General features: G+C 45.5%; 1 protein-coding gene across 4 annotated transcripts in view; it reads left to right on the top strand.

Annotated features, from left to right (window-relative positions):
* The window catches only part of TIAM1 (TIAM Rac1 associated GEF 1), a 464,008-nt gene that overhangs the window by 314,306 nt on the left and 123,957 nt on the right, over nt 1-25,745 (top strand). For all 4 annotated transcript variants that reach the window (XM_069549445.1, XM_069549437.1, XM_069549452.1 and 1 more), the window contains 2 exons: nt 7,953-8,400; nt 15,274-15,446. In XM_069549445.1, coding sequence (XP_069405546.1) covers nt 7,953-8,400; nt 15,274-15,446 — 621 coding nt within the window. The remainder of the gene's footprint in view (nt 1-7,952; nt 8,401-15,273; nt 15,447-25,745) is intronic.

The raw sequence follows: 25,745 nt of genomic DNA on the forward strand, positions 1-25,745 counted from the left end.
CAGCAGTGAAGTTGTTCAACAGTGTGGGTTTTTTTTTTTTGTTTGTTTGTTTTTAAAGTGCCTATGCCATGCCAAGCACTATTCTTGGCTCTTGGGAGGTGTCAAGAAAAGATTGCTGAGCTTAGGGGTGAAGTGCCGGTGTGTCTGCAGCAAACAATTAGCACAACAAGTACAGGACATGCTATGGGAGAAAGAGAGCAAGATGGGGAGGAGTGGGCAGTGGTGGACGTGGTGACAACTCCAGATCGCGCAGGCCCCCTAGAAAGGGCAGGCTTGGGTGGGGATTGGAAGGGGAGACGGGAGTCGACCATTGATTTGGAAACTGGGGTCATGCTCTGCACTTTTGAGAAAGAGCAAAGAGGCCAGTGTGGCTGGGGTGGTGGTGGGGTGGGTGTTGAGAAGTTTCATGGGGATAAAGGAGATTAAAAGAAGGCTTCCAGCTGAGCCTCGAAGGATCAGTATTCCTGGAATTCCTAGAAGCAAGAAGGGCTGGGAGCATACACTGGCAGGAGTCCTTCAGTTTCACTGGTGGCAGGGTGCCTCCAAAAGTCTGGTGCTAAGGCTGGACACCAGTGAAGGGCCTTGATGGACAGCCTCAGGAGCCCTCCACCTTGTTGCTGGGAGACTTACTGTACAGGATGGCTTATGGGAGGAAGGTAGTTAGAAAAGAGAGCTGATGACTGGAGATGTGAGATGAGGGGTGGGGGAGGGGGTGGGGAGTGAGAACAGGGACTGAGACACACACGTAGGAAAACAGATGAAAGGAGAGAAGATGACTCACTGACCTCAGCACAGTGCTGGCTCCAGTCTGAAGTTACCTGGAGCAACATTTCAAGCATTAGACAACTTCTGAGTCCCTTGTGAGCAGCAATAAGAAATTCACTTCCAGCGGTTGTAATTGAGAGAAATTTTGAGTCACCCCTGTTGGGAATCATTAGCGAGGATGGGACTGAGTGCTGGAAACTTGAAAGGGCATGGAGTCTTTGCCTTGGGAAAGGAAGAAGTGGGAAATGGAGCTGGTTTTTAGAAATGTCTCAGATGGAGCCACGACAGGTGTAAAGGGGTGAAGAGAAGGAGGCCCAGGAGCTGAAATTGACAAACTTCTGAATCACGAACTCAAAAAGGCACTGGACATTTGTTTATAGAGTTGGGAGGGGAATCTTACAATAATGGAAAACGGAGACTGCAGTATTTCTGTAAATCAAGAAAGGTGATTATTGTAACAGTGTCTAGCAATTACTTGCAGCATGGGGAGCATCATTTTCTTCATTTACTATGCAGTGTTATGAATGTGAAGAGGATTCAGAGGGATTGCATTGGCTCACGCCAACCTTGGTCTGCCTGTCTTTTTCCCCATAAGGCCTTGTTTTTCCCACATTCCTCAGCAACACAGTTTCTTCTGTATTAGTGCAGGAAGCTAGGAAGTGAGGTCAGGCAGTGACTTCCCTCCTTGGGCTGAGATGGACATGATCTGTGCAAGTGCTGTGTGCTGGGCAGAGTTCTAGAAAAGTGAGTTAACTCTATATCATATCTTACAATGTGTCTTACAAAGTAGATTTTATTGCCATTCCCATTATACAGTTGAGGAAAGTGAGGCATGGATTGGTTCAGAATGACATGCCTGGACATGATAGTTGCTGTGCTGAGATATACCATGGAGAGAGTGTTGGAAACCACAGACATTGTATACGTGTATGCATGTATTGGGGGGTGGAGGTACTCAGATTTGGGGGATAAGAAGATGATAAACCACAGGAGGAATATTTTAAATTTAGTAAGTCAGAAATTGTTCCAGTTCAAGGCTTCCACAGGTCCACAGATATATGCCCAGGAGTGGGATCGCTTGATCATATGGTCAGGAAAGAATCTGCCTGCCAATGCAGGAGACCTGGGTTTGATCCCTGAGTTGGGATGATCCCCTGGAGAAGGAAATGGCAACCCATTCCAGTACTCTTGCCTGGGAAATCTGTGGACAGAGGAGAGAAGAGCCTGGTGGGCTAAAATCCATGGGGTCGCAAGAGTCGGACATGACTTAGCAACTCAACCTCCATCACCACCACAAGTCAGAATCTCCTCCCGTCGCTGAAATCCCTTGAACTCTCCTCTACTGTGTTTACCATCTCTATACAGGTGTATTGACGCAAAGCTGCATTCATCAGGGAAATTAAAGAAAGTGACCAACATAACAGTTTCTAATTGCATTCGACTTAAAACTTCTCCCAGGGCCCTTGAACTTTGTGGCTAATGACCTCTTCAGAATTGTGTCCACACATCATTAGCACAGCAAACCTGTTCCTTTGGGTATTTCTGAGTCCCTGGTGGAAACGAGGTGAGCTTTGCCACAATCTGTCATTAGCCCGTGTTCATGCTGGGGGACCCTCTAGTTTTCAAGGCCATGCAAACAGGCTTTGAATTTGCCTCTCACCGCCTCTGCTTTAGTACCAGAGCTCATTTAAGCTTTGTTGCCTGGCTGAAATGACTAAGAAAACTTGCACGGTTGAATGTTTTGGGCGACAGCTGGCCACTTGTACTTCCAGTGGGAAAGTGCATGCGTTGATTTCGGCTGGTGGAATGGAAGCTGATGAGTGAAAAATCCGGCTTGGGAGGATTCATCCAGGAAGAGCAGGGCTTAAGAGCCTCTATATTCCATGAATGTTATTTGTAATTGGAAGCCTCTTCAGTGGAGTGGTTCTAACACGAGGAGTTTATTTTGAGCTATTTTCAGGAAATCTCTGTCCAGATCATGCATCATGCTGAGAGTTACTTCTCTGTTTAGCTAGGGTCTTACTATTTCCCTTGATCGCCTCTGACTTTTGCTTTAAATTTCAGTACATTTGGTTTGATATTCTGGCACTGATCATATGCTAAGGCATCTAACTAGATAAGAAGGAACATAGCTTGCATTGGGAATAAAGACTCTTGTGCTCCCATGGAACTCTTCCCTGAAGTTGACCACTAAAAGAATGGGGGTGGTTCACAGACACTTTTGAGTGTGGGGAGAATCAGATTTCTCAGACATGAAGTGTCCTTGAGATGGAGGTAGTCGGAGGAGGAGCCCTTTGAAAAAATGCACCCGGATCATTTGCATTGCAGTGATGCTGTCTGTCTTCTGTGCGATTGGAAACCACAGGGCAGTGTATGCACCTGGCATTTGAGGAGGTTGGGTGTTTGGGATGCACCCTCAGAGTGGTCTTGCAGTGTGTGAACCTAGAGCCTCTGTATCCGTGTATCTGACTTTGGTTTCTTCTAGAGCTTCTGTGACCTGTAGGCTTCTAACTGTTGTGTGGCACTTTGTTGTTCGTTGTTCAATTGCTAAGTGGTGTCCAACCCCATGGACTGCAGCACGCTAGGCCTCCCTGTCGACTATCTCCTGGAACTTCCTCAAACTCATGTCCATTGAGCCGGTGATGCCATCCAACCATCACATCCTCTGTCCTCTCCTTCTCCTGCTGCCTTCAATCTTTCCTAGCATCAGGATCTTTTCCAATGAGTTGGCTCTTTGCTTCTGGTGGCCCAAGTATTGGAGCTTTAGCTTCAGCATCAGTCCTTCCAATGAATATTCAGGTTTGATTTCCTTTGTATTAACTGGTTGGATCTCCTTGCAGTCCAAGGGACTCTCAGGAGTCTTCTCCAACACTACAGTTCAAAAGCATCAATTCTTTGGCGCTCAGCTTTCTTTATGGTCCAACTCTCACATCCATACATGACTACTGGAAAAACCATAGCTTTGAATATATAGGCCTTTGTCAGCAAAGTAATGTCTCTGCTTTTTAATATGCTGTCTAGTTTTGTCATTGCTTTTCCTCCAGGGAGCAAGCTGGATAAAACAGCCCCATTGTAGATGACTCCTTCATTGTATTGAAGTTGGAGATGGCCGGTATAGGGGACGTGGAGTCCTGTTGACCATTCAGGTCTTGAGTGATGCCTCTGGCTGGGGGGACATCATTTTCCACGGTGCTAGAGCAAGGATTTCTGGGTATCTGGGAACATCCCATGCTTCATGGTCATATAGAAGCTGGGGCTGGACAGGCAGCATTTGTTTCCGGGCAGGCTGGGTCACATATCAGAAGGGGGATGTGTACCACTGAGCCTACTTAGCTGCTTGTGGAGACAAGGTGGAGCTGCCTTGGGTCACAGATGGGGAGCATTCCCTGGTGGTTACTCTCCCAAAGTATGCCAGCTCATCTGGGGCCAGCAGGCCTGTTACCTGGAGAAATCACTGCTCAGTTCAGTGACTGTCCCAGAGTTGAACATGCACAGCCTGAGCCACTGCAGAGCTGCAGCATGAGTTGGCATGAGCACGTGTTTAAGTATGAAAAAGAGGGGAGTGTCTATCGAGTCCTTAACTCTCAGTTCCAGTAGGGATGTCAAGGCGTTCTGTAGGGGTTCATGGTTTGTGGGGATGTAGTAGATGTTAAGTGGAGAGGGGAGTGGCAATCCCATCCAGTATTCTTGCCTGGAGAACCCCACAGACAGAGGAGCCTGTCTGTCTACAGTCCATGGGGTCGCAAAGAGTCAGACACGACTGAGCAGCTAAGCCCAGTAGATAAGAGACATGCCTGTCCATTCGCTGCTTGTTCCACTCAGATTCTTTCATCTCCCCCTTCCCCTTCCCGTCACTTTGGAGTTTGAACTCTTTGCTGGAAAGTCAAGGCATACAGATGCCCACTCATGCAGTTTTGTTGGGAAACCCTAGAAGAGACACTGTTGGCAGACAGAGGGGAAGGCATGGTGTTGACTGCTGAGACAGGACCCTATCAGGTGCTGCCTGCAGCTGAGCCATGGGGACGCCTTGTCAGAGTAGAAGAGGGCATTGGAGGCATGGGTTTCTCACCTCCAGTCTGCCACCCACCAGGCCGTTGACTTTCTGAGCCTTAGCATCCCCAAACATTCACCAAGGGGATGGTTTTGCAAGGTTCCTTCCTGTTCCCCAGCTCTGGAAATTATCAGGTGCCTGCTATCAATGTCTCCTTTTTTGTTCTGAACTCTTTTTCTTAGGACCCAGGGAGGTTACCCCTGTGTAGCTGGTCATTCCCTGTCTTACAGAGAAGCAGCTCATCATTTTTCATTTTTGAGGCAAATTTGTGGCTGATTTTTGTCCCGTCTCCCAGAGAAGGACTGAAATGTGAAAACGAGTCCAGATACTGGGGAGATTCATACAAACTCCTCATCTCCCACCACCCATGGTTATCTTGAATAATCGGTGATGACTGACTTTACTTATTATCATCAAAAGGGACATATGGTAAATGTTCCTGCCAGGAAGAAACGTGGGTTGGTAACAGCGCTCTCCTGTTTGTACTGGGGAGTTTTTTTTACCCACTGGATCCCTGGGTTGGGAAGATCCCCTGGAGGAGGGCATGGCAACGCACTCCAATATTCTTGCCAAAAAAATCCCATGGGCAGAGAAGCCTGGTGGGCTCCATGGAATCACAAAGAGTTGGACGTGCCTGAAGCGACTGAGTATGCATGCTCACTCAGTGGCACAATATATATATCGCATGCCTTCCATGTGTGCGTCCTTGATGACCGTTGGTGGTGGGTAACAGGCAGGCCAGCAGGTAGGATGACAGTCACAGGGTCTGCATCTTAGCTGTATCCCTGGTTTCTTTGACCCTCTTGAGTCCCTCTGTATCCCAGGGACCTAGACTCCATTGCACGTGTTATTGGTCCTTAGAAACTTGCTTCAGAACTTCCTGCTACTGTCTTCCCATCTCACCGCCCCCTTGTTTCTTCTTTTTTTTTTCTAAATAAACTTTTTATTTGAGAACAGTTTTAGAATCAAGCAAATGTTGCCACATGGCACAAAGGGTCCCCGTGTACCCTGCACTCAGTTAACCTTGAGCACTTGGTTGAGATAGTCCTCGGCCAGTGTCTCCAGTGTCAACTTCCTGTGCTTTGCACACTGTACTTCCTTGTGTGTGTTTTTGTGTTTTTGAAGATGTACACTGTGGTGGTTTCAGTTCAGTCGCTCAGTCGTGTCCGACTCTTTGTGACCCCATGGACTGCAGCACGCCAGGCCTTCCTGTCCATCACCAACTCCCGGAGTGTAATGTATGTATGTATTGTGAAATGATTGCCACCATCAAGTTAATTGACACATCCATCACTCACGTAATCACTCCTCTCTTCCTCCCTCCCCTCCTCCCTTCCTTCCTTCCTTTTTTTTTCTTTCTTTTTTTGTGGTGAGAACACTTAAAGATCTACCCTCCTAGCAGATTTCCAGGATACAATACAGTATCATTAACTAGAGTCATCTGGCTGTATATCAGATCCCCTGAACTTAATTGATCTTGTAACTGAAAATGAGTAGTCTTGACCAAGATCTCGCATTTCCCCTAGTCCCCTAGTCTGTCAACTACCATCCCACTCTCTGATTCTGTGGGTTTGGCGTTTTTACATTCCACATAGAAGTGAATCCGACAGTATCTGTCTTTCTGTGCATCCCATGATGGTTTTCGTGTCTGGCCCTGCCCATCGTTTAGTTGCTAACTTAGGACCTATTCACGATGAAGGTGAACTCTAAAGACCTTGGCTTAGAATTGACCACGTGAGATGTGCAGAGATGAGGGCACAGCGCCTGTTTGGGCCTCATGCAGGACAATGTGATTGCCTTGGCTGAGAAGTTCGTTCTGGTGTTTCTGTAGCATCGTATGAAAACCTGGAATTAACGTTTTGGCCAACCCAATAGTTTGTGGCTTGGTTCATTATGCCCCATTACCTGGCAGCAGAGATTTGAAAGCACAGCATTCAAATCATTTATATGGCAATTGGAATATCCTGTTAGCTTTTACATTTTCAATCCGTAATGAACTATTTATGAGACTAAAGGCTTAAAACACGGTTAGGTTTCCAAACCATGTATTATGTGCATGTCAGTTTCACGTTCCCATCCTTTCCCTTGGAGAAAAATCAGTCCCATTTCTTATCCCTGAGACTGTTGAGCTGTCCTGTTAAATTCTGCTTTCATTATTCTCCTTTGAGGACTACCCTTCTTTAATTATTGTTTGTGGAAATGCCTTTAGCACTTGAGAGCAATCCAGATTGTGATTTAAGAACAGACCTGTCTGTGTCCCGTCGAGCCTGAGAGCAGGGCCAGATATTTTTAACCGAGGGATGGATACCCCCCACATCTTGGCAGTTGCCCCGAGCTGTCACTTGGCCCCCGGGGCAGTGAGTAGCTTGCTCCGGCTCCTGGCATCCCAGCTTTGAAAGCGCAGGGTAATTGGAGAGTCTACACTGGAGCCGTGGGCCCCACAGACTTGTTCAGCTCAAGTGCAGAGTGAGAAGCTGCTTGTTTTCAAGAAACAAAGCGGATTGGAGCATGAGGGCTCTCCCCTGCTCCTGGGCTCAGGGTCCTTGCTGGGTGAGTGGGTGGGGTGGTATGCTAGTTATCTTTCTAGTCACCAGATCATAAATTAGACTCCTAGCTCAGCGTTTTGTTTATTTATTTGCTTTTTTTTTTTGAAAGTATGAGCTACACAGATGTCATTATTCCCTTGGAACCCCCTCCCTCTGGAATAAACTACCTAATCAGCCAGCAGAGTTTCCTGGAGCGCCAGGCTGGCTGATGAGGACCAGGGTGCTGAGTTCTCTCAGCAGGGTAGTGGGGGGGATTCTGAATAGCTGATTTGCCCATTACTTAATTATCTAAGTCAGATCATTGATAAGTTCTTTGAAATGTTTCTTGCTTTGTGTGTGTGTGTATTTTGAATGTTCTGAATTGTTGACATTCATACTGGGGTGGCTTCATGGTTTTCCTGAGCTGCTCAGCAGGCAAGTTGGGTTTGAAGGGGTTGGAGGTTGAGGGGTAATTGCTCCCTGGAAGGTGGGGAGCAGTGACACACTGCAGGTCGCCAGCAGCTCCACAGCTCCCGGCCGGAGCGACAGGAGCCCCGGGTTACTTCTCTGTGTGACGCATGTCTTCTTTCTTCTCCCTTTCGGCTACTAAGGATGTTAACGCAGGTGAGGGTAGCGAGTTTGCCGACAGCGGGATCGAAGGGGCCACCACCGACACGGACCTCCTGTCCCGACAATCCAATGCCACTAACTCCAGCTACTCGCCCCCCACCGGCCGTGCCTTTGTGGGCAGCGACAGCGGCAGCAGCTCCACGGGGGACGCGGCCCGCCAGGGGGTGTATGAGAATTTTCGCCGGGAGCTGGAGATGAGCACCACCAACAGCGAGAGCCTGGAGGAGGCGGGCTCCGCACACAGCGACGAGCAGAGCAGCGGCACCCTGAGCTCCCCGGGCCAGTCCGACATCCTGCTCACGGCCGCACAGGGCACGGTGCGCAAGGCCGGCGCCCTGGCCGTCAAGAACTTCCTGGTGCACAAGAAGAACAAGAAGGTGGAGTCAGCCACGCGGAGGAAGTGGAAGCACTACTGGGTGTCCTTGAAAGGTGAGAGAGAAAGAGAGCATCCTTCCTGCTGTGCTGGGTAACCCTGTGCTCCGTGGTAGCCCTTACACGTGATGGCTTTTAATTACATGGAATTTCTATCTCATGCTAATTTCAAAATTGTTATTTTATGGTGGTAAGAGTACTTAACGTGAGGCCTGCTCTCTTGGGCTTTCCAGGTGGCACAGTGGTAAAGAATCTTCCTGCCAATACAGGAGACACAGGAGACATGTGTTTGATCCCAGGATAGGGAAGAGCTCCTTCAGGAGAAAGTGGCAACCCACTCCAGTGTTCTTGCCTGGAGAATCCCATGGACAGAGGAGCCTGGCGGGCTGTAGTCCATAGGGTTGCAAAGACTTAGACATGACTGAGCATGCACGCACACACAACACACACACACATATACACACACACACACACCCTCTTAAAACATTTTTAGGTGTATGTTTCAGTGTAGTTGATGAAGGCACACGGTTGCACAGCACATGTCTAGAACATCTTATTGAGCTGAAACTTTATGTCGCTTGATAGTCATTCCCCATTCCTTTTCCCGTCAATGCTTTATAGTCTTTACTTTTTCACATGTAAGCTATTAGAGCCTCTCATGCCTTGTTTTCTTATGTACAGCTCGTTGTGGTGACAGTTTCAGTGCCTTGAGTTCCAGAAAATATTTTTTTGAAATCGTCCCAAAAATGTGTCTCCCAGAGTAACTGTTTTGGAGGGAAAAATCAGTAGTTTGAATCTTATGAAATTGACTTTTTTTTTTTTTTCATAAAGAATGATGGAATATTGTTAATTTCATAGAATTTAACCTAGTGTTTAATGGGATGTCTGAGCCATCTACGTTTGTGAAAAAGTCACTGTTCTGCAGTCACACTTTGAATACTTGAGTGTGTGTGTGTACATGTATACATGCATGTATATATATGCGCTGCCTTTTCATTGATAAGCACAATGCTTTGATGTGCTGCTGTTCATGAATGGTTTGCATACATTTTGGAAGTTTGTGCGTGTGTTTTTGTCCATGTCTGCATGTCTTGATGGTATACAAATTGGAACGTATTTGTGAGCTCTGTGTCTTCAAAGGAAAGACACTTCTTAAGCCCACTTAGAATCTTTAACAGAAGCTGGATTTGAAGCAGGTTAATGTATGGCCAGAGAGGTTAGAGAGGTTACTAAGCATGAAGGATGGGTCCCAGAGAAAGAAGCCTGAGCTTACCTGGTGTGGTACACCCATTACACCATCTGATACTGGATTTTATCATCTGTGGCTGGTGTGGAATAACCAGTCCAGGAGGCACACAGCAGCCTAGAGCTCTGTGCAGTGATGTGCAGGTCAACCCTTGTGTAGGGTTTGGTTGGGTTGCATTGCTTGTGGTGCCTACTGTTGCTTCAATACCTGGCCAGACAGGGAGGGAGCATATTAATTGGGCTGTAGGTCTTGTTGCGCATCACAGAGACCTATAGTGACAAAGCCTCAAGCAAGCCAGGACTTAAATTCCCTCCCACCTAGCAGAGGTAGGCCTTCTAAGGGTGATGGGGTGACTCTTTTCTGTGACATCATCCAGAAGCCAGGGTTCCTTTGGTCTTACTGCTTAACTGTACCTAGAGCATTGTTTTCATCTGAACGATCAGGAGAGCTCACCAGCAGGTCCGGTTCCAGTGGAAATATGGAGGTGTGGAGGGCGATTCCCTCTGCACTGAGAGTACAGCCTGGAAGTTGACTGAATCTCTTCTGCTTCCACTGCATAGGCCAGAAATGAGTCCACCCTAGCTGCAAGGGAGGCAGGGATGGACTCAGCCAAGCCCTGGGGCTGCTATTACTGCAGAGGGAAGGAGGTTGGGCATGTTGGGAAACAACCAGTTGTCCCATAGAGGAGTCTCTGCACTTGTCAGCCAGTGCAGGGCAGTTTCCCCCTCCTTTCTGCCCAGAGCTTGTGTGTCGAATGTTCCTGCATGTTTAGCATAGGATGCTCCTTAGTCTTTAAGACTTGTTGGGTTATTACATCTTGTTGCTCCACTACTAAGGATGTCTCGGAAAGAGTCAGGTTCTTCCTCTTTTCTTTTTTGATTAATTTTATTTTAATTGGAGGATAATTACTTAACAATACTGTGGTGGTTTTTGCCACACACCGACATGAGTCAGCCACGGGTTCTTTTCTCATGTTCTCTTCTCGTTCTGAAAGTCTGCCTTAGTGGTTTCAGAGTTTGACTAGATGTGGAATTCTGGTACCCATAGTATCGTCTGTGGAAAACCTCAGAAAATATTGATTTTAAACTTTGAATTTTGGTGTCTATGCAGAATCGGATACCATACTATAGTCTACATAAAGTGCATATAAAATTTTGAACACAGATGTGAAGTATCTGTGTTCAAAACACAGGAACGTTGGATTTGAGCTAATTTTATTGGGTGACACACACACACAGACACATACACAGAGCACACTTTGCTTTTCATTTCCCATTGTGAATTGCGAAAAGGCTATTTGATGTTGTGGTTCTGCTTGTGAAACACAGTTGTTCTTCCTGTGGGAGCATTTTGGAGACCTGCTACCGTTCTTTTTCGCATGAGACCTGCCTCGGCTTAATTTGAAGGTCATGTCTAAGGGGCCCTGGATCGTATCCACTGTCCTGCTGTGGGGGGTGGGATGAGATGACATCAGGGAGAAAGACCCCTTCTTCCACCTCCTTCTCCTCCCCAAAGGTCCACAGCACTGGACCCCGCAGCCTCTGTTCCCTTTAGCAGCCTGTCTTATCTTTCATTTTATTACTTAACGTTGAGTTTTTAACAACATGATTAGAAGACCACCTGCATCACAGTCGCCTGAGTCGCTTCCTGGGTTATATCCATACCTGCTGAATCTCAAAGTCTGAAGGTGGTTCAGTTCAGTTCAGTCACTCAGTTGTGTTCGACTCTTTGCAACCCCATGGACTGCAGCATGCCAGGCCTCCTTGTCCATTGCCAACTTCAGGAGGCTACTCAAACTCATGTCCATTGAGTCGGTGATGTCGTCCAACCATCTCATCCTGTGTTGTCCCCTTCTCCTCCCACCTTCAATCTTTCCCAGCATCAGGGTCTTTTCCAGTGAGTCAGTTCTTCACATCAGGTGGCTAAAGTATTGGAGCTGGGGCCCTGTGTTAATCCCTGTATTGGACCTGCTGTAACCAAGTGCCACAGACTGGGTGGCTTCAACAAAAGAAACGGATTGTCTCACAGTCCTGGAGCCTCAAAGTCTGAGGTCAGGGTGGCAGCAGGTTTGGTGTTCTCTGTGTCCTCTGTACCTGTCTATGTCCAAATTCCTCCTCCTTATAAAGACAGTGGTCACAGCAGCTTAGTGCCCACCTGAACAACCTCCTTTTATTTTAATTACCTTGGTAAAGCCCTTGTCTTTTGTCTCCTAATATAGCGAAGTTCTGAGGCCCTAGGCTATGACTTCAGCCTAGGAACCTGGGCGGATAGGATTCAGCCCATGACAGGCCCTGAATCTGTGGTTTAAACAAAGTTCCCAGGTGATGCTTAGACTCAATTTGAGAATAACACTGTTAATGGCATAGGATAAAAATAATTAGGTGATTTTTATTTTTACTTGGGACATGGAAGCGGGGGCTGTTTTGTTTCTGCTGCTCCTTTAGAGAATAAATGATCAAGGAAGGCAGGATGTGGGCTCTCAGGAGCCCAGCCCACACGCCCATTAGAGGAGGGAGCCTTCACTTCCTTGATGACCCAGATCTGAATGACACAGTCTGTCAGGATCCAGACGGGAACACACAGCTGCCGAGTCTTTTCCTTCTGGCTCATGAGGGGTCCCATTATAGATTGACAAACTCGGGGCTTGTCCCTGCCACTCACAGGCAGGGCTCGCTGCTGACTCGGGCTTGGAGATGGAGAAATAAAAAGCAGGGTACTTGGAAACTGTGGGCTAGAGAATTCTTCAAAGATTCTTTCTCGTTCGACAGAATAATTAAGCTTTTAAAAGTTTAAGAATTAGACTCTGGAGTGTCTCCATCCATGACTGAAAAACAGATTACGTTCAAGATGAAGGTAAAGAAGATGTTACCAGGGAGCGCATAGTGCCCAGCCTTGCTGTTTCATGCTAGTCTTAAAGTTGAAACACATCGATAATTGAGGAGAAGCTGATTTTCAACCACCCACTGTCATGGGCTATTGTAAACCTAAGTTGAAAAATGATAGAAATGGCAATTTGGGGAGACATGAGTGTGTGGACGTTGCGCATCCATGATCCACAGGCTTCGGTTTCTGTTGTAACTATAGTAAAGCTGCACTGTCCCTTTTCTGTTAAGAGTCTGTTCATCATTAGCGTAATATTAGTCCTAAGGATTATTTAGAGTAAGGTTTCTCAGTAGCGGGACTGCTGACATTTTCCGGATAATTCTTCGTCATGAGGCTTGTCCTGGGCATTGTATGTTAGACAGCATCCTCGTCCAGTCAGTGGTCCCCAGCCTGTTTGGCAGCAGGGACCGGGTTTCACGGAAGACAGTTTTTCCATGGGGAGGTGGGGGGAATGGTTTGGGGATGATTCAAGCTTATTACATTTATGGTGCTCTTTATATCTTTTATTGTATCAGCTCCACCTCAGATCATCTGGCTTTAGATCCTGGAAGTTGGGGACCCCTGTATTACCCACCTGCTTCTGTCCCCCACCCCCAAGTTGTGACAACCAAAAACGTCTCTAGACTTCACCAAAGGTCCCTCATTCAGCAAAAATGTCCCCACCTCGGAAACCTCAGATTTCAAAGAAAATATCCTCTTCTTTCCATTTCTTCTCTATCTCTGAATCTATGCTAGCTTAAGACGTGGAAAGAGGAAATTCAGATGTTTCTGAATGTGAGCTCTGTGTTCCTGTAAAAACATGAGCTCTTCAAAATAAGAGGGATTATTAAAAAATATATATATAGTGTTGGGGTAATAGGTCTGTAGTTAAATTATATGTATGTAACTTATACCCCCAAAACATAAAACCAAAGTAAAACCCTACTAAAATTACATAACACTGTGTATTTCCAACAATAAGTGTCACAGAAAACATAGGGCTTTATCCTCGGGGCGGGGGCGGGGGAAAGGTGAATATAGCTTGAATGGGTTAGAGGGAGAATTGAAACTCTTGAACTATGGATAGAAGGACGACAGTTATAAAATCATGATGTTCAGCAGCACCACGCAGTAGACTCTTTGGCTGAGCTCGTGGTCAGGCAGTACCACAGGAAGCACCGGGAAACCAGCAGGGCTTGCCAGCCAGTGTGTGGTGTGCCTTTGTGCTGGAGGCACTACATCCAGCAGCTGTTACATGCTCTTGTGAAATATTAGGTTAATTTCTTCAGTCGTATCTGACTCTTTGGCAACCCCACGGACTGTGTTCCGCCAGCCTCCTCTGTCCACAGAATTTTCCAGGCAAGAATACTGGAGTGGGTTGCCATTTCCTCCTCCAGGGCGTCTTCTCAACGCAGGGATGGAACCTGCATCTCCTGCATTGGCAGACAGATTTCTTTACTGCTGAGCCAGCAAGAAAGCTGTCCTGTGAGATATTAAGGGCTAGGAAAAACGGCGTTCGCACTCGTGTGACTTTTCAATTGATCCCCCTAGTTGCACACTGTCAATTAGAAATTTGCTTTGCGGAAGTTCATATTGCAGCCTAAGAGATGGTACTTGGAAGGGCTTTGTGAGTCACATCAGCGGTGGCCCTTGCTTGTGGTAAGGAGGATGTTGAAAACTGACCAAGTGGCTTATATTGAAGTTAAAAGAATTAGAAAGTTGGGCCCCGGCCTCCCGTGAAATTGAATTTGATGACTTGAGAGTAAGTCCTCAGTGAGTAATTACTAATAAAGCGCACCTGACCTGCAGGCCATGGTTGGAGGGTATCTGTGGAACCCAGCTGGCCACAAATCTCGGCCAGGTTTCTACTCGTTTCGTAGTTTAATTAAGCGTGGCCCAGGCCTCCAGCTTCCCCTAGGCCTTCATGCGTGTATCGTGTGTTTGTTCTTCCAGGAGGAACGAGCACTTGGCTCATCTCTAGGAAAGCATTTTATAGAGAAGATCTGAGACTCAAAAGTCCATCGTTTCTTTCCTTATCCTGAAAGCACCTGAAGTCAGTGCTGTGTTCTGTTTTCGCCAAGGGCACAGTCAAGAAACCCGATAGATGGTGTTTCCTGGTTGCATTTGCCGTGAGAGATATTGGGAGGAGGCTGTAGCAGGACAGTCCCGACTGCCAGGCCTCACTCAGCACTGCTTGCTCTTTGGACCCATGGAGCTGAACTTACAGCCACTCTGGGACCACAGAGTCAGATAGAACCGAGCGACCAAGCGTGTGGTACATGGTACTAGTCAGAGGAGCCTTCAGATCCCCGCATGCCTCTGAGGGTACCCGGAATAAAACATTCTGAAGTGGAAAGTAAGATCGCGAAGAACCGGAGGGCATGTGTGATGACACTGAGATTTGAGTCTTAATGGGAGACTTCCTGGTGGCCCAGCGGTTAAGACTTTGCCTTCCATTGCAGGCGATGTGGGTTCCATCCCTGATCGGAGAACTAAGAATCCCATGGTACCTCTGGGCCAAAACCCAAAACATGAAACAGAAGCAATATGGTAACAAATGCCAGGAAGACTTGGGGGGAAAAAAAAAGTATTAGCACAACATTGTAAATCAGCTATACTTCGATTAGGGGGGAAAAAAAGAAAGATCTTCTCTTAATACAAGCCTATCCAAGGCTTAGTACAAGCATAGCCCCCTTCTCTTTATTTCCTCTCTTCCATGCTGATTTCCAGCCCTTTCCTAGTAACAGCACGCAAGCCACAGTTTTCACTGCAGACTTTCTGTTGCACCAAGTACTCACGCAGACGCCGCTTTGTTTTCCCAGGGTGCACACTCTTCTTCTACGAGGGCGACGGCAGGTCGGGGATAGACCACAACAGCGTCCCCAAGCACGCAGTCTGGGTGGAGAACAGCATTGTACAGGCAGTTCCTGAGCACCCCAAGAAGGACTTCGTCTTCTGCCTCAGCAATTCCCTGGGCGATGCCTTCCTTTTCCAGGTGTGTGGCTCCTCCTTTGCAGAGCGTTTCAGATCGCTTGTCAGATACCTTCCTCTCCTGCCTGAGTATTTCATCCTGTTTCCTGTTGAGTTGGGTTGTGGGTGGCGGCGGGGGTGGGGGGTGGGTCCTAGCTTTTGCACATTGTAGAAGCAATAGGTGCTGTGCTCTTCACCACCCCATGGACCGCAGCACGCCAGGCCTCCCTGTCTTTCACTGTCTCCCAGAGTTTGCTCATGTCCATTGAGTCGCCATAATGAATGACAGAATAAACATCTCTGTTGAGTTCCAGGAATGACTGAACTCACCTAGAGGTCTCCTCCGTGAAGCCCGAGGGAGGGGTGTAGATTGAAGGATTTTTCACTGAACTCTTGATATGATTTGTGTAGCACTTTAGAGCAAGGATCATGAATTCCTTAATTTAGACCTGATTTGTGCTGTCAAAATTTTTTATCATAATATGTTCTCTTCTAATATTACTCATAAAGTAAAACGATGACATCCTGGAAATAGTCTCTTCCCAACCAGTTTCTCTTCCTCATCTTTTCAGAAACTTGTACTTAAAGTTATCGAATTCTGACTGTTAATTGTATTAAAACATACTAACCTATGTATCACTTCAGGGTGAACATTTGCTTTTATAGGGAATCCTTTGAATTAGGTCAGTTGTGATATACTTTTTGGGGTGTTAGTGCGTTAGGTAAGCTTTCTCCATTTTATAATTTAGGAATAATATAGGAAGTCCTCAAGCCTTTATTCCATGCTTCCTACGTCCTATGCATAGTGATATGGAAAATACCAAGAAGATTTTAGCATAGTCCCTGTGCTTGAAAGTGTTCACATATAATAAGGGAGGCAGACACTGGAATACACGGAACTTTATGATGTGGTAAACCTTGACTGTGAATGTTAAAGGAAGAACAGGGATGAATTCAGTGAAATTGATGGTGAGGATATGCCATGTGAGAGAGAGTTGAAATAAAGGCATGGAAGAGAGTAATAGGTTGTTTTACCTGGGGCCCACCAGGCTCCTCTGTCCATGGAGTTTTCTAGGCAAGAATACTGGAGTCGGTCACCATTTTCTACTCCAGGGGATTTTCCCAACCCAGGGATCGAACCCACGTCATCTCTTTTGTCTGTGTTCATGATGCATTTGTCTGGATTTCTTTTGGTGTATACCCAGGAGCGGCAGTGCTGGGTCATGGGGTACGTGCACACAGTCAGGTGTACTAGATACTGTCCGTTTCCAAAATGAATGAAATAGTCCTCCTCGCATCAGCAGCCCGGGAGAACTCCAGTTCATTCTCATCCTTGTCCACAGGTGTTACTGTTAGATCTCTGTCTTTTCTTTTTTGAAGCTATCAGCATGAAGTTGAGCACCTTTTTCTGGGTCTAATGACCATTCCAGTATCATCTTTTGTGAAGTTTTTAAGTGTCTCGCCTACTTCTCTACTGAGGTGTCCATCTCCTCGTGATGATTCACAGCAGTTCGTTACGTGGTTTGTACATCATCTCTTTGTTAATTCATTTCAGTTGAGTTCAGTTGCTCAGTCGTGTCCGACTCTTTGCAACCCCATGAACCGCAGCACGCCAGGCCTCCCTGTCCATCACCATCTCCCGGAGTTCACTCAGACTCACATCCTTCGAGTCCGTGATGCCATCCAGCCATCTCATCCTCTGTCGTCCGCTTCTCCTCCTGCCCCCAATCCCTCCCAGCATCAGAGTCTTTTCCAATGAGTGAACTCTTCGCATGAGGTGGCCAAAGTACTGGAGTTTCAGCTTTAGCATTGTTCCCTCCAAAGAAATCCCAGGGCTGATCTCCTTCAGAAAGGACTGGTTGGATCTCCTTGCAGTCCAAGGGACTCTCAAGAGTCTTCTCCAACACCACAGTTCAAACGCATAATTATATGCATCCAATTGTCGTTTTTCCTCCCTGTGGCTTGCTTTCTACTCTCTTAAAGGTATTCTTTGTTAAATCAAAACTTTAATTTTAATGTAGTCTCATTCCTCAAGGTGGAAGGGAACTAGTGGGGAGTTCTTTATGTATCCTATTGAAAAATTTCCATGCTCTGTCCCATGAACATAGTCTCCTATATAACTTATAAACCATTGTGTTTCCAAATCTGGAATAGCTTGTTATTAATTAATTGGATATCTTGCAAATGATAAAATGCTTAACTGCTCTCATGATAACAACAGTAAACAAACATTTACTGAACCCTTACTGTATGCCACCACATTGAATATGTTTTACAGTGTGAGTCCATTTAAGTCCTACAGCAGTATCCATCTTTTAACCAGTTGTTACGGATTGTGTACCCCCTCTGTGGAAGCTAAGGCTACAAAGGCTGATAATTGGATGCCAGTTCATAGTAACTGAGTGTTGGGGCTGGATTCAAACCAAGCCTCTTGTTTCCCAAAGCCCCTTGTTGTCTAAGCATATTACTTATCCCATTACTATTACTTTTTATGCTCAGAAGAACATGGGCGAGAATCAGTGATTATGATAAAAAGTGGCTTTTTTTCTTTTTTATAATTAAGCCATTTACTTGGAATATTTGAAAGTTGTAACTTCATTTTGGCCATCCTTGCCTCACCGTACAAGTTAGGTGATAATTTGGTTGATTTCAGGATGTTCTTCTATTTTACCTACACACTTCTCATGTGAATTCCCTTTGAAAGGACTTTCCTGGCCGTAAAATTGCTATTAGAATCTGAATACTCAATAGGTCACGTTGAATAAAATTCTTTTGTGGCAGCATAGGACCTTATTCATGAAAACCACTGTGTCCTCTTGTTTTTGGTGAAATTTTTATGCTGCTTACGTGGGACAGAGCACAGAATGAACCTTTTCAGAGGAAATTACTGCTCTTTGGGATCCATGAGGGCATTTTCCACCTTCTACTTATTGTAATCCACATGGCTCTGGAGGGGCTAAATTTGAAAGGAACCTGTGTGCAGGGGGTGAGGCAAAAGCGAGGGAGAGGGAGCATGATTATGGAAATAATTTGTAGGTTATTTCAGCCCCGGGGCTCAAATCAGTGCACACAGTTTCCAGAGCCTGTATGCTGCTGACCTGATGCTGTTATTCAGATTTGCTGCCCATGGAAAAGAGATTCGTGCTACCAGCAGAAGTAGAAAAGGGGTTTTGTGTCCAGGACGGGCGTGGGAATGGACATGAACATTAGAGTTTATATAGGTGCTATGCTGTTTACAAAGGGGAAGCTAGAGCTTCTAAATTTCAACTATTGATACTTCTATTAGTGTTCTTCGCTCCAACTGGAAGCCAGAATCGGCAGCATCACCTACATACAAAGCACAGTCTCCTCTCGGCCCTTTCCTCATCCATTACTGGAGGATATTGCATACCGTTCCAAAAACCTTGGTGACTTTTATGGTGACATATCCTAATATTAGTTTTCAACTTCTGTATTCAGTGCCTTGGGAACATAGTTAGCAGACAGAGTAAGAATGATGCCTGACTGGGTAGAAAATCATTTCCAATTATGTATCTGAAGAAGTGGCCCAGTGGTTAAGAATCTGCCTTCCAATGCAGGGGTGCTCATTTGCTCGGTTGTGTCTGACTCTTTGTGACCCCGTGAAAGGTAGCCCGCCAGGCTCCTCTGTCCACGAGATTTCCCAGGCAAGAATACTGGGGTGGGTTGCCATTTCCTTTTCCAGGGGATCTTCCCGATGCAGGGGCCGTGGGTCCAACCGCTTATGGGGAACTAAGATCCCACGTGCCGAGGGGCAGCTAAGCCCATGTGCCACAATTGGAGAAGCCCGTGCAGTGCGGCGAGGACCCAGCGCAGCCAAAAGCAAACAGACAAAAACTGAACGAACAAAAAAAGAAGTGTGGGAAATACTGTCTCTAAGGGGGCATTGCCTTTCCATAGAAAGTTTCTCAGCATTTATAGTGTCTCATGTATAGCATGCATATATATATATATTTTTTTTTGATGCCAAACTCCTAACCTATAAAGCACGCACAGTTTAAAAAGACTTAAAAAAAATAGTATTTACACCTTTATGTTGAATTGGGTATTAGATGTGGTAATGCAAGTCAAGTGTCTGATAGGTAGCAAATGCTCACTAAATGTTATAGTTAGCATTTTAACTAGAAGAAAAAGAGATTAGTTCCTTGTACTTCTCTAAAATAAGTATCTTTACAGAAGTTGAGTGTGGCTTCTCTGAGGAAAGACTAAAACTTTGAGTTTGATCAGCTTCTGAGCAATAATTACCTTCAAGTGCCCCATGTGACTCTGTGTATCAGACTCAGTGAAGATCAGTGTCATATGCCCTGGACAAGGATAACCACGTTAGAAAATGATCTGGAAATTACCTTTCACCAGGAGCATCAAGTGGACTTGTTAGAAGAGCCTGTAGAAGGGACTTTGTATTTGGACTTGAGTAGATGGAGAAGGAAATGGCAACCCACTCCAGTGTTCTTGCCTGGAGAATCCCAGGGATGGGGGAGCCTGGTCGGCTGCCGTCTCTGGGGTCACACAGAGTCGGATATGACTGAAGCGACTTAGCAGCAGCAGATTGGCATCAAGCTCCCTTCTCAAGGCTGGTACCATTCCTACAAGGCTCCTGACAGCTGGCCAGTCTGGCCAGTCTGGACGGCTACCATCCCTGGGAAGCGCCCATCTATTTGGTTAGTTGGCTCCACGTTCTAGAAAGTTCTTCATCGTGTTGTGATGATACATTCTTTCTGGCGACATTTGCCATTCTGTTTGATTCCATATTTTCGCCCAGAGTTTTAAGTAAGCCTTTCATGCTTATTCTTCCTGATAACTGTCTAACTACTTGAAAACCGCTCTCATTTCCCAGTGCCATGTCTCCTATTTAGGTCCCTACCAGAGGTTTCCAAGCCAGGCTGCCAGTGGTCCAGCTCCTTTCCTGAACGTTCTCCTCCTAACTGTGACCCAGGACCCCACACCCTGTCCTCGTGAGGCCCGCCCTGTGCCTCTTGCATTTCAGTCCCTGCTGTCTCATTTCTTCCATGATGCTGGTGTCAATTCCTTAATTTACTAGAAACCACAACAAACCGTTGACTCATACCCAGCTTGTGGTCTATAAACCCTCAGTGACAAGATCCTTGTCATCTTATTTTAATAGATTTCTGTAAACTCCAAATTGCAGAACTTAAACTTAGTTCTTCAGAATTCTTTGTGGTTTTTGTCCTCCGAATGAAATCATCTAGGATGCTAATTTGATCTTCTGTGGTGTTTATATCCTTCTTAACTTTGAGTTAAAATATGCAGATATGACAGACTCCAAGTTTGGTCTTCGTTAAGTGTTGGCTTGGTTTCTAGCTAAGTCCTGTTCTGCCACCGCTGTAGATCATTTTCCTACCTCTAGCCAGCCACTTTAGGAATACTTCCCTTTGGTTTTGGCATAGGTTCGTTGTGACAAAGGGTCACTTCTAGCATCTGTGGATCCCCATGCCAAATTTTTTGAATCTCGGTGAAGGATTGGACCCAACCCAGATAAGCTTGTCAGTACTATTCTGGTGGCTCAATGTCATGAAATCTGGTGAAAAGAAGAAATAGCAGGTATGATCTGAGCCATAGACTCATGTCCAAGAGCTCCTTGCTGCTGCTAAGTCACTTCAGTCGTGTCCGACTCTGTGCGACCCATAGACGGCAGCCAACCAGGCTATACCATCCCTGGGATTCTCCAGGCAAGAACACTGGAGTGGGTTGCCATTTCCTTCTCCAATGCATGAAAGTGAAAAGTGAAAGTGAAGTCTCTCAGTTGTGTCTGACCCTCAGCGACCCCATGGACTGCAGCCTACCAGGCTCCTCCGTCCATGGGATTCTCCAGGCAGGAGTACTGGAGTGGGGTGCCATTGCTCCTTAGGGCCTCTTATTAATGCTCCATTTGGGATAGAGGGTCATAGAGCTCCCTGAAGGGGTGCCTGCTGGACCCTACCCATTTTATGCCCTGGGGAGGGGCCCTTTTCAAAGCATGAGGACCCGTTGGCCCAGCTCTAAGGAGAGTATTGTTGCAGAGTACGGGTGTTGAGGTGCAAAATAAGTGCACAGGCTGGCCACTGTTTACAGTGCATGCCCCGCTGTTAGTGTGTTCAGAGGTTTCTCCACATGTTAACAGCACAGAGGAGAGGTGCAGTTGTGACCGAGCTCCATTGCAGCCTAGTATACTATTATGTATCGTCCAAGGAATGTGTTACTGACCATGTTCCGCTTCCTTTTTACAACATTTTAAATTTGTGTGAAGTTAATACAAACAGATAACTTTATTTATTTGAAGCATAGTTAATTTACAATGTTGCATTTATTTTGAGTGCCAGCAAAGTGATTCAGGTATACATATGTATATATATGTATTCTTTTCCAGATTCTTTTCCATTATAGTTTATTAGACAATATTGACTACAGTTCTCTGTTCTACACAGTAGGACCTGTTGTTTATTTGGTATAGATGGTTTGTGTATATAATAGTCTGTATCCTAGACTCCTAATTTATTCTCCCCTCCATCCTGCCTTTCCCCTTTGATAACCATGAGTTTGTTTTCTTTGTCTGTGAGTCTGTTTCTGTTCTGAATGCATATTTTTGAAGAATTCAGTTAACCTTAAAAGACCTACAGTGAAGTTCTCTTCTTATCCCTCCTTACATGAAAATTTAGAATTCAGTCAGTACGCTGAATTTACGCTCTTTTACGCCCTGTTACGCTCTTTTGACGTCCCCATGCTGTATGACCATATAAATAGTATTAGCTGCTGAGCCAAATAGTGTACTGTCATTTTATTTATTTGTTTGCTTGTAGTTGATGAATGTCTTTCTTTTTCTGCTTAATTTGCTTATTTTTTGGTTACTTCACTGTATCTTTAAAATTCTCCAGTTTATTGGGTAGCTGATGAATGCTGGGCTTTTCCCTGGAGTCTGCCCTCCCCTAGCACTTGGTCCTTTTGCTCCAGTCTTGTCTCTTTCAAGGCCCCATGCGTCCCAGTCACCGTGTGAACCCTTCCGTGTGCTTCAGTGTCTGCCTTGCATGCTGGAGGCTTTCATCACGTGATCCTTAGTTGTCTGGTCACATTTAAATACGAGGTACCAAAGAAGCACTTGGGTCTCATTGGTGCATGTTGACACCTCCTGGAGGCTTTTGCAGCATGAACAGACGGGGAGGCTTTTGGTGAAGGGGGTCCCAGGTTACAATATTTGTTGGCCTTTCCTGGGGGTCACTCAGTTGGCCAGAGATGGATCCTGCCGTGGCCATTCACTGGGTCAGGTTTGCAGGTATTCCTCTGTTTTGCAGTAAACAGTTAGTTTCTTTGTCTTTTGGGGTCTGGTTTCCTGGGGCCTGAAGCCTTTCTTCTTTAAAGAGTTCACCTTGGGTGGGAGGGTTGCCCGGTTACATGACTTTTCTCCAGTAGATGAGATGAGCCTCAGGTTACAATTATGGGGTGATATCTATAATTTTCTTTATAAGTATTAGCAATGATACTTTAATGAACCCTTATATAATAAAACTCTAAAATGTGTTAAACAGAAAAATCAATGAGAAAAAAGACTTTTTAGGAACTCACACAGGAACTTCGTTCCCAATTAGCCTCTTAAAAATATGTAACTTTATTCTTTTTCCTTTTTGTTCTTTTAAAGTGGAAAAAGTTCAACCTACTTTACAGTTTTTCCCGCACTCCTATACACTCAAATGATGTGAAATGTTAGTTTCCTAGACCTGGCGTATATTCTCTAGTCCTTCTCTTGTTTAGAATGAATTTCTCTTTTCCTGCCACTCACGTAAACCATTGATTATCTGAAATCACAAAGTATCCTCCATTCAGTTGGATAATTGAAGCTGGATCTTTTTAAATACATAATGAAGCCCTGAGCTTCATCTTAACTCTGTGCTCAAACGGGGCTCTTATGCAGAATGCATTTTTTTGTTGATTGTATTCCTCTTTTGGCAAGAACTCTACTATTTCCTTCACTGAACTTTATACAGTATTTATAGCATCCCCAGCAGGCAAAGTTTCAAAGCACACAATTCCCTCTCTCTACCTGTCTGCTGCCGTTTGTTTAATGAGAGGTGATGTGTGTGGAGGGAGTTGAGAGGGTACCACTCGAGGGTCTCCTTCCTGCCTCTGATGGAGGGCTCTCAAGTGGACCTGGTGTCCCCGATTAAACTTGCCTGGTTCAAGAAGGTGATGCAAAGTGAGCAGCTTTGGAAAGGTTTTTCTAGCATGTCAGAGTTTAGATCCTGGCGTGGCCACACTGGAAAACATTGGATCAAGTGAGTGGTTTGCTGTGATCAAGTCAGAAATGTTCAGCCTGTAGTATGGCCAGAAACCATTTCCTTACTCTACTTAACTTGCTGTTGAGAGCGGTCAGCGTGGTCTGTGCCCACCCTCTCCTCTGCATGTAGCCTTGTGTATGCCACTGCCAGGGACAGACTCTGCTGAAAAGCTCATTGAGTGATTGTCCTTCTTAGAAATTGATTTGTCCTAATGATGGAGAATGGCAGAGACCACTGTTTTATTTAGACAGGACAGCAGGAGCAAAATTTCTCTCTAATGGAGCTTCCTTCCATCTCTGACAGCTTTCAAAAGCGGTTGGTGGCTTGAGCGTTTTTAATAGTTTAATGGGCTGCTTGTTAAATTTTTCATAAAGCTGTGATCGCATTTTCTAAACATTTTTCTCTAGATTATGAGATTTGGTAGGGTTTTCCCCTTTTTTAAAAATTTTGTCTTTTTTAGAAAAGCACTTCGGTTGTGATAGAATATACACAGAACATACCAACCGTTTCCAAGTGCCCAGTTCAGCAGCATTAGGTAATTCACAGTGTTTTGCAACCGTTACCACCATCCATTTCCAGAACTCGTTTCATCTTGCAGAACTGAAACTCTGTACCCGCTGAACTCTCCATACTCCCCTTTCCTGAACCCCTGGCAACCACCATCTTCTTTCTTTTAAATAAATTAATTCCAGGATAGCTGCTTTGTCAGAATTAAATATACACCTTTCAAAGGATGTTTGGCTTCATCAGTTGGTGTCAGTTTCCTTCATTTCTACCTCTTAACTGGGAGGCAGACATAAACTCTCTGACGTGAGAATGGAGTGTGTTGCCCTTGACTGAGCTTGATGGAGAATCTCACATGTGGAAGGAAGATGGGATTCTCTTTTCATTAAGTGGAGAAAGTGAAAAACTGCATATCAACCTATGGCTCCTCTTGGAGTATATGATACAGACTCTTAAAAAAAGCATTGGAATTGACATATATACACTACTGATACTATGTAAAGAATAGATAACTAATGAGAACCTACCATATGTAGTGATCTAAATGTGAAGGAAATCCAAAAAAGGGGATATATAGCCGAGTCACTTTGCTGTACAGTGGAAACTAATACAACATTGTAAAGCAACTGAACTCCAATAAGAAATTAAAAAAAAAAAAGCATCACTTATTTCAAAATGAATTTCTTACTTTGCTAGTATATCAGTCAGGACAGGTTAGGTTATACTGCAGTAAGGAGCAACCCTCACATCTTTTACCATAACTTTTTGCTCCTGCCATCTGTGTGATAAGACATTGGCTGTGACGCTGTTCTCATCCTAGGCACTTAGACACCCAGGCGGATAGCTGCGTCTTGTTCCTCCAGGACTTCCAGGACTGTAGGCCAAGGCACCAGAATTGGGTGAAGCAGGCTTTTGTTTACTAGTAACACGTTTACTAGCAATGTTGCTTCTGTTGCCGAAACTCAGCCTCTGCTCACTGTTGCCGAATAGGAACATGGAAAACAAGAGTTTTGGGTGAAGTACAAGAGGAGCCTTTATTGCTTTGCCAGGCAAAGGGGGCCACAGGGGGCTAATTGCCTCGAGACTGTGTGACTCACCCTGGGGTGGGGAGGGGGATAGTGAGGAGGAGTTTTATAGTGTTCAAGGAGCAGGGTGTGATTAGCTCGTGGACAGTTCTCAGATTGGTTGATATATCAAGGTGAAGTTTTAAGCAGCATCAGTCTTCTGGTTTCAGCCAGTCTTGGGTTTGTGTTTTTGTGTCAGCAATTTTCATCTGGAGGGAGGGTCTGCTTCCTGTAAAAACAACTTAGGAATGTGTGTCAGGCCTTTATCTAGATATTTCAGGGAACCGGGAGTTTGGGTGATTCTGTCCTGTGGCAGAATTTTAGTCTAAATTGTTACCAGTTTCCCCAGCCAAACGGCTATTCTTTATTTCTACATTTTCCTCTTTCCCAATCATTAACTCTTGAGTCAGCATTTTACTTCAAAAGACAAGGATACGCCTCTGTTTCTGCATCTCCATTACAGTGCTGAGT

Source organism: Ovis canadensis, chromosome 1, assembly GCF_042477335.2.
Source record: "Ovis canadensis isolate MfBH-ARS-UI-01 breed Bighorn chromosome 1, ARS-UI_OviCan_v2, whole genome shotgun sequence".
NCBI classification, from domain to species: domain Eukaryota; kingdom Metazoa; phylum Chordata; class Mammalia; order Artiodactyla; family Bovidae; genus Ovis; species Ovis canadensis.